Below are 15,624 nucleotides of genomic sequence, written 5' to 3'. Positions count from 1 at the left end.
ATTAAACTTTAGCCGTCGGGATTATTAAAGGATTAACTTTTTATCGTCCAATTACAAGTTTATTTGTCTAGCTGAGATAGTTCTTGTTTTGTTTTGATGGAGATAAGATCTTTATAATAAAGCAAATATAAAAAAGTAACGTCTAGAGACATGCTGAAAAATTCCCATAAATCAGGAAAATTCAGGGAGACTCCCTCAACCTAAATCTTTATCAACCTTTCCATACCTATCTCAATCCTTTCCCTTTTCTGGGGAGTACAATGGATCCAAAGAGATCCAAGTGAGATATTTGCTCGAACTTTTCACATGTATTAACCCCATACATACAACATAGCCTATATTAAGAAATGTAAGTATATTACTACCTTTTTCCCTTCGTAAGTTTTTTGAATCTGTTGTTTTTTCCCCTTACTATTGTCATTTACAATTCACTTTGATCCTTAACAAAATTTGGCTCAGTCCTATAACCTATAGTATTTTAGGCCTATCACATTTGCAAAATTTGTTTCCATAATGCTTCGTTTCATCATAAACTAATAAATAAGGAATAAACTGGCCAAACCTACGAATTCAAATTAACACAAAGTAGAGATACCCACGCAGCTATAACCTTAAAGTAGTTAAGGACTTTGTCTACTTAGACACTGCTATAAAAACACCAGCGTTGAAATCAAATCACCATCTATAAGACACTTATCATCCCGGTTCTCATTTATGGCGCTGAGTCCTGGACCCAGTGAAAGAAAGATGAGAGCGTCTTAGGATGCTTCGAGAGAAAATTTTTTGGCGTGATTTTTGGTCCCGTCTGCATAGATGGAGAGTGGAGGAGAAGATACAACAACGAACTATACGGGTTGTATATCGACACTGACCTGGTTAAAAGAATAAAAGTCCAACGATTTAGATGGCTAGGTCATATAGACCGAATGGACATTAACGCTCCAGCTCGGAAGGTCTTCGAATCCAATCCCGAGGGATGGTGCGACGTAGTGGAAGAAGACCGTGACTCAGGTAATGCATGCAGGTGGGAAAGGAACTCAACCAACTTGGTGTGCAAACTGGAGACAGCCAGCTAGGGACGTAACTGGCTGGACTGTAACGCCACCTTAAGTAAGTAGGTAAGTTGAGACACTAACTCATATTTAAATTAAATTTTGAACGGCTAAATAAAATAGAACTTTCAGAATTAGTAAAAATCTTTGCTGGATATTCCGTATTTTTTTTAAAGTAAAACAAAAATCAGAATTTAAAATTAAGAGGCTGACCAACCTCCAGAATAATATTATATCGATTCGTAAGCGAAAAACTAGTGGCCAGCATTATTTAGACCAAAATAAGTTTCACTGGAATGTGTTAGGTATTTAAAAGTTTCATCAGTTATTTCAATGGTTATTGTCTTAATCCTCATATTTGGACTCTCATGTCATATACTGTGCTGGTGTATACCATTTTTAATCCTGCATATTGGCCAACTTATTGCGTTGATGAGAATTGCTTAAATGAAGTGGGTTGGAATTATGACTTTGCTTTCATCATTTACTTTATATAGGATTTAGGTACACTGTTGCATTTGTAGCTTTCCACCCTAACCCCAGCAATCGACCGACATAAATCCATTTGTGTCAGTTCGTAAGTAAGTAGGCAATGACTGAGGGAAGGGAGGAAAAAGAAATGGTTAATTTCCAAAGCTGAGCTATTATTCATCCCCTCAAAGAGCTGCACACTCCAACTTACTATCCACTCATTTATGTGACAAACAAAAATATGGGTGGTAGTTAAAGTATTAGGGTGGGAGACTTATTTTACCCATCTACAACGAGTAACAACTAACCACCCATAGCATGCAATTTTTTGTTTTTAAAAAATATTACCGCATGCGCTCTGTTAACACTTGATTGACGGATTACACCCCTGGTCCCGGAAATGTGCCAAAAAGATGCACTCTCAACGACAAATCATTGTAATTTATTTTCAGTTGGACTTACCTCCTTGGAAACGACGAATATCCTCGAGCACAGCAACAGACTGACAAGAGAATCAATTCTGTTTATATTTTGTTTATTTATTTATTTTGCATAACACCCCTTGTTTTTTTAATCTATCAACTCATTTGTTTGACTGACTTTTGTAAAATATTTGGATAAATCCTCATATTTACTGTGTGCCTTCTCTCGAAAGAGGAGCTACGACAAGAACACGGTGGTGTGGCCTGTGGCCTCTAGCGTAGCTTCTTATAAACAATGGCTGAAGAGGGTGGTAAACCGGAAGAATCAGGCGAAAAGAAAATTGTTCATGTGTATCCGCTAGTAAAGGTAAACATGATAATTTAAATCTAACCAACTTAGAGCATTTAATAAAAAGTGAATTACTTCCTGTTTACTTATACCTTGTACAGCACACGGACATGGTAGAGGAAATGAGAAACGAGACTATCGAGTTGACCATAACTGCCTGTGAGAAATATGCTTCCAACTATGAGGTAAGAGGGAGTGATGGTAATCGTCAGGGAATTCCTTTTAATTTATTGACTGTTTTCTTGGATTCTTTACATATATTCGAGTAGACAGCGGCAAAAGTTATCAAAGAGACGATGGACAAAAAGTTTGGAACGTATTGGCATGTGGTGGTCGGTGAAGGATTCGGCTTCGAAGTGTCCTTTGAGACGAAAAATATTTTATATTTATTTTTCGGAGGCAATTTGGCAATCGTTGTGTGGAAGTGTTCATGAAAAGGAAGTAAAATCTTAATAGCCAGTTTTTATTTTTTGCGAACTGTTTTAAGAGTACCTTGTAAATCGACCAATTACAACAATTCAAAGACTTAAAAACAATTGACACAGATTTCTCAGGGACACCGATGAATGTTTGGTCGATAAAGATGTGGGGATTTGTTCGTGTGCCTGTTAAATCTAATCAATACAAAACCAATCCGCGGCCGTTTGAAATTAATACTTACTTACGTTGGATTCTGATTATTGTGTAAATGATTTGTATATATATTTGTACTAAATAAAATAGTATTTTTATATAGAAAATAATTAATAAAAAGTATTATGGCAATGCGCATATATCTGAGTTATATAAATTGAAGAGAATCTTATGATTCTATTATGTAATATTGCTATTGGCATCTGTGTTAAATTAAGAAGATTGTAATCTTATTCGGGAAAAGATCTCATCTTATAACTTCCAGTTTAGATTTTAACAAACTATCTGCAGCTAGCATTCTTATGGTTAGGTACAAAATTTTGAAAAACATTTTTTAAAGATATCAATCCATGCTCGCTAAATTTGTATTCAAAAACTTGAACTTCTATTATTTTCCCTGATTTTTTGTTTTCCTTCTTTAGTTCGAAATAACTTTAAACAATTTCTTTTAAATACAAAGTTCCACTTCACTAAAAAGTGCATCTATCATCTATCTTTAACACATTACTAGAAATCTGAGCTATCAGAATCAGCTAAATAAGTAAGATTTAACAGAGCTTCTGGGGCATTATTAGTGTTCATTAGAATAATCTTTATTACTTATCTAATCGTGCCTAACTAACCTACTTGCTTAAAATAGCACTAGAGTCTTGTGTTAAATGTGGCCTGAGTAAGGTTACCTTCCATTTTGTGTGCTCCACCTAATCTGCGCTCTTCGTGACCCAGCAAACTCAGATGTTGTACATTTATCCTCCTGGCTAAGTCTAAATCTCTTTACAAACGGTGCATCTCTTCGATTAATTTTGCCCTTCAATCGCCGTTTATGCATACGAGGCCGAAGGTAACTCAAGATATTTTCATCCGCTTTTGTCATGGTACAGAAGGAAGATGGTCTTATATAGCTACATTTTTGCTCCTCAATTACGTTCTTAGCACGAAGAAATGTAATTGATTATTTAAAAATTGAGGTAAAACATATCAATTGTCATTTAGTTTCTAATAATTTCGATTTATTGTAGATTTTTTAATAAAAATATCTTTTTGTTAATTGTTGGTATTGGTTGTTTGTTGTGCAAGGCTTGAAATAAGTGTTTACAAAAATAGAAAAACCCATGTTTGCTTAGTAAATAAATGGATTTCTTATTGTTATCACATGAAATATTTTTTAGGCTGCACAATAACAAATAATAAAGCTGGAAGCAAGTAACACGCATGTATATTAGTGGCAGGGATTGAAAGGACTTACAAATAATTATGAGTCGAACCAGTCTAGTCTGCACTATTTCATTGCTATAGCTGCTCTTCATGTCTTCCTCAATTGTTCACAAATAAACGGTCCCTTTTCAAATCTTAGACACTACCAATTGCTTACAGCAAAAGCTAAACTCTTGACCCTAAAGTTTAACTTACATTAAAAACAAAAATGTTTTGATTCAATTTGTACAGGTTGATTGTGAATATTCAGCAACCGTTAAATGTTCATAGTCTCCTGACCTAGACAAAATAATTTTAAAATGTACTTACAAGTTCACTTCTCTCAGAAAGTACACAAATTTGAATAGAATTTTGTTTTAACTAACATATTCAAGACACTACCTGTCGGAAGTTTTGCAGCCACCTAGACGTTTGTCATGTACATATAAAAGTCAAAAAGGCGACCTCTGCTTCGACGTCTGTCGAAAACATCTTTGAAGGACTCCAAGATCCAATGCATTTATTTCTGCTATTGGAAAATTTGTATTCTTGATGAAGTATTTTTCGGAAACGCTGCCACTATGTACGTGCTTGCAGACGAGTGCTTCTGTTGTCAACTTTTAGATTAAAAGTTTTCAAGAATGTCATTTGAAAAGCTTAACGACAAGGTAAACGACAGTCGATGAAAACTCAAGACGAAATCGGTTATACCCATTATTCTTTTATGTTCAATTCAAATATTCATAAGTAAGCATTATAAATTTTACAAAAGCTTATAAGCATTTTGTAGTGGTAGCTAGCTCTGACAAATTTGACAAGGTTCGCCCAATCCCATTTAAAATTTTAATCGTTTCCTGCACTGATAGGGATGGTTTACCAAAGCATACTCTGCTTTGCTGGTTAAAAATTGGACACACACTGATGAAATTAAAGCTATATTCTTTACCCCCCAAGTTACATATATTGCAAAATTGGTCAAAGCTTCCGTTGTATGGTTTTCCATGTTTTAAATGTAGAAGTTCGCATCTTGATTTTTGTCACACGAGTTATAATTTCGCTGGCTTTAGAGTAATCTGCTCTCCGATTGACGTGCATTTTCAATCATTCGATTTCGGTTAAATTTTTAAAGTTTTTTGGATGATTTTGTAGAAATTCGTTTTCATCTGAACAATATTGTTGAGATTGATCTGCATAGCTTCTCCACATGAATCAGCAATGTTTTCCCATGCCCTTATCCACCAGTCCTTATTCCGAATTTCGTGGAGCATCATTATCTTACATAACCGAGTTTCCCGAAGAACCAAGCACTTTAATTAAATAAACAGCCTGTAACTTTATACTTGAAGCAAAAAGTTTTGGCAGGCCTGTTTCCAAATAAATTTAATAGTTTGGTGCGGTTAAGATAATATTGAATATTTTCTTTAAGAAATTTCTTTAAAACTTTTTAATTTCTTCGTATCCTTGCATACCCCATATTTGTGCCGCATAACAAAACCAAGATTTCACGACTGCATTGAAAATATTATATTTAGTTGAAAGGTTTATGTGATCGTTAGAGAAAATCTTCTTCCAAATATCATTTCTCATGTACTAGATACAAAATATGAATCTCTAGATTTTTAATTAGAAAGGGGGAGATGAGGTGATGAGGAAACCGAGGTAGAAGAGCGGAGAAAGAGGAACGTTGTTTTAAAGGGTAGTTATATCAATGATAAAAAGAGCAAATAGAAGAGCACTGGGTAGACATCCCTGCTTTACTCCAGTAAGTGATTTAAGTGGTTTTGAATATGTTTTGCTATCCCAGACTGCAACTTCAGTATCTGTGTACAAACAACGGATTATTTGAATGAATTTTGTTGACACTCCAAGTTGGGAAAGTTTAAAAAATTAAGCAGTTCGATTCACCAAATCAAATGCAGCTTTAAAATCGACAAACAATGTGTATACTGTTTTGTTTCTGGCTTAAAATACTTTTACTATTGATATTTAAGTAAATATTTGGTCAAACGTCGAATAGTTCTTTCTAAAGCCTGCTTGAATCTTTGTAAGAATCATAATTTATAAGATCATTCAAATGCAAATAAAACAAATACACATAATGGTAAGTGTTTAATATATAAGTAATGTATTTTTAGTAATAATATAATTTTGTAACTTTTTACTTATAAGACAATTTTAGTGAATTTTTGCTGATGGTTGTTTATGTTAGTATATTTTATTTTATTTAATATTAATAATATTATGTGTTAGTAGAAAATTCCGAATATCAAATGCTTACTAAGTTTGTGGGCATCGAATTTGTCTTTATTTATGTATCTACTATATAAATTATAGTTTATAATTTATAAAACTTGAGAACAACATTGTCTACATTCAAATAAAAAATATTACTTGTGTACAAAATAAAATATACTAGCCAAATAAAAAATCACTAAAAGAAAAAAACAAACAAAAAAAATATCTAATTTACTTAAAATTATAACTTATTTATTGCGATTTGATCACTAACGTTATGTACAATTATAATTATAAGAATACATAACAGATTTTTTTTTGTATACCTACCTACTTTTCTTTTTATTAAAATTGTTTAGTTAAATTAAAATTATTAATTAAAATGCAATAAATACACAGAAAGTATAACTTTAGCATGGGATTATTTTTTTTTCTATAAATTAACTTTGCTTGCGAATAAAAATTCTGAAGTTTCTGTTTAATTATTTTTTGATAACAAAGGTACATTTTTCTTTACACAATATTTTATTATTTTACAAAATACATAAGCCTTTTTTTGTATCTATTTTTTTTTTAATTTAACTTAATATTTAAACCTAAACATTTACAAAAACATTTCACAATAGCGTTCTACGATTTTTGCAATAACTAACAACTTATATGTTACCAAACGCTATAGGATTCGTTCTCCTGCTATAGTAGTTTGTTAAGCTGGCCAAGCTGAAAGAAGAAAATCAAACAGTACTATTAATAAAACTGTTACAAGATCAGAAAGCTATTTTTTTAATTTTGCGTTGTTTAAAACTAGGATATGAGAATAAAGTTTGTTACATATTATTTTAAGGCTGATCGTTAGAAAAACGTTCCAAATTTTGTAGTAACGTTTTTATTTGTATTTAAGCAAGAAAAATTACAATCTTTACTTCACTCAGAGTTACGAAAACGATTAAGACTTTTTATTTGTTTTAAAAAAGCTCTCTTATAAAGTTTTAAAAACTGATTTTGTGAAGAATTTGTGTTAGGTAAATTTACTTACTAATGATCTTCTCTGGTGTTCCTTTTCAATTGCCACCTGGGTTTGTTGGGGTGTAAATTTCAATACCGCAGATATAACTTTTACAAGTGTCTCATTATTGCCATTCAATGTTCCAGTCAGATACTAAAAATTTAAAAAAATTCAAATTAAATTAATTTTTAAGTAAAAATAAAATAGATGTTTACCTGAAACATAATATTCTTCAAATATTCAAACTCCGTATTTACCGTCACTCCTTCGTTATGCTGCATGGATATCTAAAACAAATTAGAAACAAAAATCCTCAAAGAGTTCTAAATCACTACATAGAAAGGAACCAAATTGAATGGCGTAAAATGTAAAACAAACCAACCACTCAAAATATTCCTTCCCTTTTTCTACTCACCAGAGTTTCATCCAATTGCCGTGATAGCTTCTCGTTTTGTGACTTCAATCGTTCGTTTGATTGCTCTAAAATCAAATAGTTTTCACATTTCTGCTCTAAAAAGAGATTGCGATTGGAAACATCTTGAACATCGTGCATTATTGTTTTGAGTTTCGATTCTAATTCCTTCTTTTCTTGTTCAATACTTTCGGAACTTCCTTCTTCGGTTGCCACAGGTACATTTAATGCAGTCGATGGTGGTGAAGGATTTCTCTCTTGATTTTCATACTGTGCTAGTTTTTCACTCATGTGCTTTGCATTGGTGAGAAGATCATCGATTTCCTCGGTGAGATTTGCGATTTCTCCTCGGGACTTATATTGCAGGTCCTCCAATTCTTTTTGCAACTGCTCGTTGATTTTTCTCAAGTTCTCCGATTCGTGTTGGGAGGCCTTAGTCGATTCGGCAACTGATTCAACCTTCACTTGCGATGGCACTTTCTCGGTCAGCTCAACCTTCAAGGCCTCAATTTGCTTAAGCATTTCATTTTTTTCCTCCTTCAAGGCATCCACCTTCTCGATTTCTTTGTTCAAATCATCTACTTCCTTATTTAGAGTTTCCAAGGTACTACCGCTACGTTCGAGTTCCACTTTCAAATTATCTATTTGTTGTTTACTTAAGGCCTCTGCACTTGCAAGCTGATCGATAAGCTTCAGTTTTTCTCCAGTCACTTCTTCACATACAATTTTCACTTCCCGCAGTTCTTTCTCAACCTCGGCTAGCTGGTGCTGACACGACAAGAGCTCTTTTTGGATATTGTCATTCTGTGCGGTGATAAAGTCTGCGTGCTCACTCTGCCTTGTTAGTTCAGATCGTTGGGTCTCTAGACTCTGCTTGAGTTGTTCCACCTCCTCTTGTGCCTTCAGAATTTCTTTGCACTTGGCTTCCACCTCGCTGTTGTGTTTTTCCTGGTTTTCATTAAGTACGTACAGCTCACAACGCTGAGAATTGATTTTCTCATTTAGTGCTGTAATTTGTATGGCCACATTGGCACGATCCTCACTTTGACTTCTTATGTCTGCTTGCAACTGCTCAGTCAAAGTGTGAAGATATTCGTTTTCCAACTGGAGTTGTTCATAATTTTGCAACTTCTTTTCCAAATCGGTTGCATTGCGGGCTGTTTCTTGGAGATTTTGATTTTCGTTACTAGCCTGCTGCAGACGAGATTCTAGCTCGGCCAAATGTGATTGCTTGTTGTTTTCTAAACTATTAATTTCAGATTTTAGTGCTTCATTAGTTGCTGTGAGTTTTGTAGTACTCTCATTGGCGGCATTAAGTTTTTCACTCAAGGCACTTATTTCTGACTGACTTGATGATAGTCTTTCGCTTAGGGCTTCATTTTGTGTTTTAGAATCTTGGAGCTGCTGTTGAAGTTCATGTACTTTTTCCCTCAACTCTGACAGTTCTTCATTTGACTTATCATGCTCCTCGGATTCCTTTGTATATTCATCTAATTTTCGTTGGAGTTCTAGAGCTTGATCTTCAGCAAGTTTGATTTTTTCCTGAGACATCAACTCGAACTCAGCCATTTTCTTTTGTAATTCTTCTACCATCTGTTTTTCTTCTCCATTTTCTTTTGCAGCCTTAAGTTCTTTTTCCAAATGCTCCTTTGCTTTCATCAATTTTTCATTTTTGTCTTCTTCAACACGCACCTTCTCCAATGCATCACTCAAGTCACCTCGTAAGTTGTTGGACATCTCACTTAGGTTATTGTTCTCCCTGGTCAAGCTTTCAATTTCTTCCTTGATAACCTTTAATTCATCTTCTAAGCACTTATTCGAATCCAACACACATAGTTTTTCCTTCTCTCGTGATTCACATTGATCCTGAAGTGATCTATGCTCGTGTTCCATGAGTTCTTTGGCATTGTGCAGCCTTGAATTCTCATCCAATACTTGGGCCATTTTTTCGTTTAATTTCTGAATGTTTTCTTCGCTAGTTTCGTATTGCTGCTTGAGATGTGTGACTTCGGTCTCGGACTCGCAGCGTTTTCTTTCATATTCTGCAATTAGTTTTTCCAGCCTATTGGAATTTTCTTCTAGCAAACAGTTCTTTTCAGCCAATTGGGAACTCTCACTTTCGATATTTTGTAGCTTTTGTTCGACAAGTTTAAGTTTCTCCAGAGACTCGTCAAGTTCAGACTTCCATCTTTGTTGGTCATCACTTTCTTTAGTTTTACTTTCGAACTTCTGTTCGAGGGATCGTTTTTCTGCTTCCAGCTCTGAATGGGAGGCACGCACATTACGAATTTCTGCCTCCATTGTTCCAATTTCCTGTAAAATATTCGTTACTTGAGCTTTGAGTTCAGATTTTTCTCGTTCCATGGCCTCTTCATGCTGCTGATGTTCGTTTTGAATCTGTGCTAGATTCGATTCATATTCCGTTATGCTCTGTCGAAGGCGTTCGATTTCTTCCCGTCCTTCAGATTCTTTTGTTTCAAGTTGTTTTTTTAGCTTACCGAGTTTGTTGGTCGCCGATTTGAGTTCCTTTTCTTTGGCCGTGAGCTCTTCCTTTATTTCCTTCATTTGGACGTCGGCTTCCGATTTCGCTTTTTGAAGTGCTTCCTTAAGAGCGACTATCGTTTCAGATTCTGTGTTAACACTCTGATCGTTAAGTATCTTTATTTCGGACTCGAGTTGCTTCAACCGAATTTCACTTTCATTTTTTTCCTTGCGAACTTCTTCGAGCTCCTTGTTGAGTTCCTCGTTCTTTTGCTTCGATTCTTCACCTAAAACTCTCAGATTTTCTTTTTCGCCTTGAATTTTGTCCAATTCCTTGCGGTTTTCTTCAATTTCTGATTGAATTTCTTTTATTTTACGTTGATTTTCTGAAATAGTCTCTTGCAGACCATTGTTTTCGGTCTTGGTGCGATTGAGTTCGTTGTCAATTTCGGCTATGGAAATTTCAGAATTTTGATACTGTCTTATCATTTCACTGAGCTGCTCGTTTTGATGTCTCAAGTCCTTCATCTGGTCATCGTATTTCTTCGACAGGTCCTGCAACTTCTCCTCCAGGCCCGCTATGAACTTATCCTTTGCCACAATTTGCTGTTTCGTTTCACCCTGCATATGATTTGAAGAAATCAATTTAGCTTCAGCTTCTTGTTTAGCCAAAGTAATTGTTTTTAGTTTTTCTTTCAATTCTTCTAGTTCTTTCACCTGTCCCGAAATCTGATTATTCTCTTTCAAGGTTTGTTGGTATTTCGAATCAACTTCGGTGAGATTTGTTTTCAAGCGTAGAACTTGGGTTTCTTTGCTCTCCAATTCAGAGTAGATTGCTTGTTTTGTTTGTGCTAACGAAATGGCATTCTCTTCTTCTTGTTGTTTCATCAAGTCAATTGTTTTATTAGCTTCGTCAAGCTTTTGGGTAAGTGCTTTGATTTGGTTTTGTTGCTCGGCAACTTGTTTTTCCAAATGTGATTGATCATTATGATTGGTTGTGTTTTCAACATCAAGATTAATGAGGTTATTTGGGTCGGTGGTTGTTTGGTTTGTGGTCGCATTGAGTTGAATTAGTGGTTCGTTTTTAGTGAGTGCCATTATGCTGTCAGGATTTTCTCCGAGAAGGGTTAGTTTTGTTTGATAGGCCTGCATCTTGCATTGCATGTCATCCATTTCGACTCGAAGAGCCTCTTCGAGGTGTGCTTTGGCTTGCTGTTCCAATGCACATTGTTCTCGAAGTTCATTTATACGTCGAATAGCTTTTTCTTGTGTCTCCACAAGCACAGACTGAAAAAGAAACACGTATAAGAATATGTGAGTTAAGTATTGGGTATAAATAGTTTTAGGCCATTAAACTGAAAAACATATACAACAAGGAGAAATTAAATACACATTTACGAAGGACTGTTGAACATGGAGGAGCTATAATAAATGATTTTTTGGGTTGTTTTTTTTTTTCTATTAAGGATTAACGGTATTATGAACGCCAAAATGTATGTCGTCATCATGCTGTTCGTCATGCCTCCTTATGCTGTAGCGGGATATGTCTCTGGATTGGACTTTTCATCAGGATAACGACACAACCATTGCGGTAGACCTAATTTAAGACTCCTAGCCAAACCTCCGGTTTTTAATGCTATCTAAAACTTGTGGTCCAATATAAGTGAATGTGTTTTAAAAGAAAAAAATGTGCTGTCTACGTAAAAAAATGCTATCCAATAAAAAAAATGTTATCCAATGTGATGACCAACATCTATAGTTTTTTAAGTTGCTAAGAACTTTTTCTAAAAAAAAACATGGGGCTATCGGGATTACAAAAGACAGAATTTAAAAAAATATATTTAAGCAGACGGGAGTTTTTAAAATTCCAATATAAATATTTGATAATTTTGAATATGTTGAAAGTAGTTTACATAAAATTTGCTGAAACCTCAGCTGACATTTCAAAAGCAAAACTGGATTTGTATTTGAGACGTTGACGGCACTCACAACAAAATTCAGTCTCCTGGTAAACTATGATTTGGGATTGAATGTTGATATAATGGAGCCATATCATGTTTTCAATAACTGCAGGATACGAAAGAATTTGGAGACACTTATAAATGCAAAGGCAAACACAGAGTTTTTTCTCTTAAGTAGATTTAAATTTGGGTTTGTGAAGAAACTAAGTATGTATTTTTTTTTTTAATTGTATGTTCTGATGAGAGTATTATATTGCAACTGCGAATTTAATCATCATTTTTACCAATTTAAAATATCGTTGTGAAATTTTGGTGATTGGTAATGTTGAGGCGACGGGCCTCAACTGACCTATAGACAGGTTTTGGATTCATATTACGTATAATAATATGATATTTCAATAAACTGACTTGAAGTTAGTATGAATTGAAAAGTAGTTTTTACATACATATCATCTTTTTAATATTCCAAAAGATTTTTCTATAGGACCTCTTGTACGTATTTGAGACTCATTATAAAGTTGTTCTGCCGTGTCACGCTGACTGAGCAATGGTGTCATCAAAAATGGTTTTCGTGGGTACGAGGAAATTACCAGCGGCAAATTTACACTGCATATACTATGAAATCATTATAAATCAAATTCTTAACCTAGAATAAAGCAATCTGTAAAATCTGGACTTTCCACCCCGGCTCTTATTTACTGCTATTAAAAATGTATGCATCATGAGCGAAACCAGGCCACCTTGCAACCACATCAGCAAACACCATTTTTGCAGTACATACACCCTGTACATTTATTGGAAAAAAAGCTTTTTCTATTCCTAAATATTTCCGCATCGGAATCCCCTGAGACAAACTTGGATATCGTGCGAAATAAAACCATATTTTATCTTACCTAGGGACTAAATTTAAACATATGTTTCGTCAACAGCACCAACAACAGAAAGAAAATATGCTATATCAAAAAAATCCCCTTAACCTGTGAAACTGTAGCAACTTTTCATACTATTCTTAAAGCAGGTGAAAAATGCATATCTCCAAAATCAGCAATACTTATATGTGATTGCCTGTAGTAAAGCATCATCGTAGAGCTACCAATATCTGGTTTATGGGGGCAGTTGAATAATTTCTAGAAGACTAAGCATTCTGTCATTTTGTCCAACGATTTGTTATAAAAGTTATTAATCAAACCTGTTATAAGTCCGTTTTAAATCCTTCTCGACTTGTACCAATACATGGATAGTCATAGTTTTCAAACGGAATCGTTTGTAGAAGCCCAATTCATCAAAACTAAAAAAAGTACTCATTCCTATCGTAAACCTAACGGATTACACCAATTTCAATCAATTCAAGAACCTCCACATCATCTTCCAACAAATCAGCTAATTCATTTTTATTATTTTATTTTAGTTTGAACCAAGAACCAGGATTTTTTGCGCAAATATTTACTGAAATGTCATTTATTACACAACATATTCTCCTAAGTGCAACTTAAGACTTTATGCCTTACTATTTCTTCCCCATAAAATAAGTTGCACTCAGGGTCATTTATGACAAACTTTGAGTTCTATGCAAACCATAAAAATCTTTAGAAGAGTTTAAAAAAATAATTGAATCTGAATTTTTATTATATATTATATTAATTTACTATTTCATGTAAGAAATCTTGTACCATAAATGTTTTCGTCACCCCAATGAAATCAATCAATTAAAAACGAAACCTCTGTATCTGATCGATCTTACATAAGTCAATACCAAATAATTTGTAACAGATACAATACTCTTATCAGTGGCGGTGAATAGCGACAACATTTAAAATACGAAAAAGATAAGATTTCAGTGAAATGTTTTATGGTATGTTTTTTGTGTGAATATTTTTGTACTAAAATAAATAATAATTACATATTTAACTTACCCTTGCTTTAGTGCTATCAGTTTCCAAATCCTTATATTTTTTAGCAAGATCTGCATATCTCGAGCGGTATTTCTGATACCGATCTAAAGCCTTCCTGTACGCATCGTACAATTGCTCTTTATTGATCACATCTAATCGAGCTGTAGAAGCCGAATCTTCTACCTCACTTGCCGAAACGTCAAGGTCTGATTGTAGGTGATATACCTTTTTTTTTCAACCACAAAAACAAATCAATACATGGTAAGAAAAAAAGTAAAGATTTTAACTCACAGCTGGAGACTCATAGGCAGGCAAACGAAATGAGACATCACTTGCAACTGACGAATTCGAAAGTCTCCTCGATCTTGGTATGGCACCATTGTTGGATTGCGGAGAGATGTTTGGTCCCTTTGCCCGGGAACTTCCCACAGGTAGCTTTAATGGTTTGTGGGGTGAATTTTGTGGAGTGTCTGAAAAAATGGCGCACAAGTTGTTTCATTAGGTAATAATTCATCTTCAGAAACACGTTTAAACGAAGAAGTTGTATTGTAAGTTTACCTTCTTCGGTGATGCTGAAAAAGTTTTCATTTCCTGACACTGGTTCGGACCCGGGAAGCGTCCCCGATGACGATGACACGGCTGCCTGATAAACCGAAAAGGAAAAAAAAAGAAAAACATCAACGAATTAATAGAAAACAAAAACAGAGAACTAGAGAATTTGCTTTTCCTTGTTCCCGATTGCACGCACAGCTAGTACCTGTGTACTATGCACAACTAATCGAATTAGAAAATGCAATTTTGACCCAATTAAATTTAGAATCTGAATTTGTCTTTGTTGTCCTTTCAAAAGGAAGGATTTTTTGTTGATATTCCTTTTTTCTTAGTCAATTAGTTTATTAAAATAATTAATTTGAACCGTAATTAGTTTTTAATAACATCAAAAAAGACAAGACCATTTTTTTTATCAATCCCACTCACCTGTGCAGCATTCGCGAATTGTTGGAATTTCGATGGTGACGCCTTTACTTCTTCAATAAGTTTATTTTTAAGATTAGCAAACATTGTTTATATATTTTATTGAAGTTAATAGATAGATCTTAAAACAAATATAATTATTATAAAAAAGAATTCACATCGATACGTGTAAATTTTCACTTCGCTCTGAAAAATTGACAGTTTCTTTGATATTGATGAGGATATTCGTGAGAGAGAGCGAGAGTGAGAGACAAAAATACGTATTCGGAAATTAAGGTTTAAACAGATGTCGTAGAGTTAAATTTCTTTTCAGGCTTATAATACACTTATAAAATTAATCAAGAAAATCATTTCGATACAAGAATGCTCATCACTCATCAGATACGGTTTAGTTGTATTGTGTAACAAATTATTAGAGGCGGCTATTCATTACCACAGCACGAAATTCCCTCCTGATTTGTTTGTACAGTTAGGTAGGTTTTCAATAGAACAAGTTTTCAGTATTAAGGCGAGGAAACACGTTTATATAATAAAAAACATA

At 34.2% G+C, this 15,624-nt stretch overlaps 2 protein-coding genes across 3 annotated transcripts; one reads left to right on the top strand and one right to left on the bottom strand.

Annotated features, from left to right (window-relative positions):
* Positions 1-1,967: 1,967 nt before the first annotated feature.
* On the top strand, positions 1,968-3,062 carry LOC129952898 (dynein axonemal light chain 4). Its single transcript, XM_056065839.1, has 3 exons — positions 1,968-2,312; positions 2,396-2,479; positions 2,564-3,062. Exons 1-3 carry the CDS (start codon positions 2,241-2,243, stop codon positions 2,726-2,728), a joined length of 321 nt encoding a protein of 106 aa, XP_055921814.1. The 5' UTR covers positions 1,968-2,240; the 3' UTR covers positions 2,729-3,062.
* A 3,155-nt stretch (positions 3,063-6,217) lies between these two features.
* Positions 6,218-15,272, bottom strand: LOC129952891 (myosin-7). 2 transcript variants are annotated; one of them, XM_056065828.1, is made up of 8 exons: positions 15,087-15,272; positions 14,667-14,751; positions 14,400-14,578; positions 14,130-14,333; positions 7,778-11,542; positions 7,578-7,649; positions 7,393-7,515; positions 6,218-7,076 (listed from the first exon to the last, which is right to left on the bottom strand). In XM_056065828.1, exons 1-8 carry the CDS (start codon positions 15,168-15,170, stop codon positions 7,050-7,052), a joined length of 4,539 nt encoding a protein of 1,512 aa, XP_055921803.1. In that variant the 5' UTR covers positions 15,171-15,272; the 3' UTR covers positions 6,218-7,049. The 2 variants fall into 2 exon arrangements, with proteins under 2 accessions (XP_055921803.1, XP_055921804.1); XM_056065829.1 differs by having other exon boundaries at positions 7,578-7,637.
* Between the last annotated feature and the right edge of the window lie 352 nt (positions 15,273-15,624).

This window comes from Eupeodes corollae, chromosome 3 (genome assembly GCF_945859685.1).
Source record: "Eupeodes corollae chromosome 3, idEupCoro1.1, whole genome shotgun sequence".
NCBI classification, from domain to species: Eukaryota; Metazoa; Arthropoda; class Insecta; order Diptera; family Syrphidae; genus Eupeodes; species Eupeodes corollae.
Note: the sequence above shows the minus strand (reverse complement) of the source record. Positions and strands in the feature narration are given on the sequence as shown.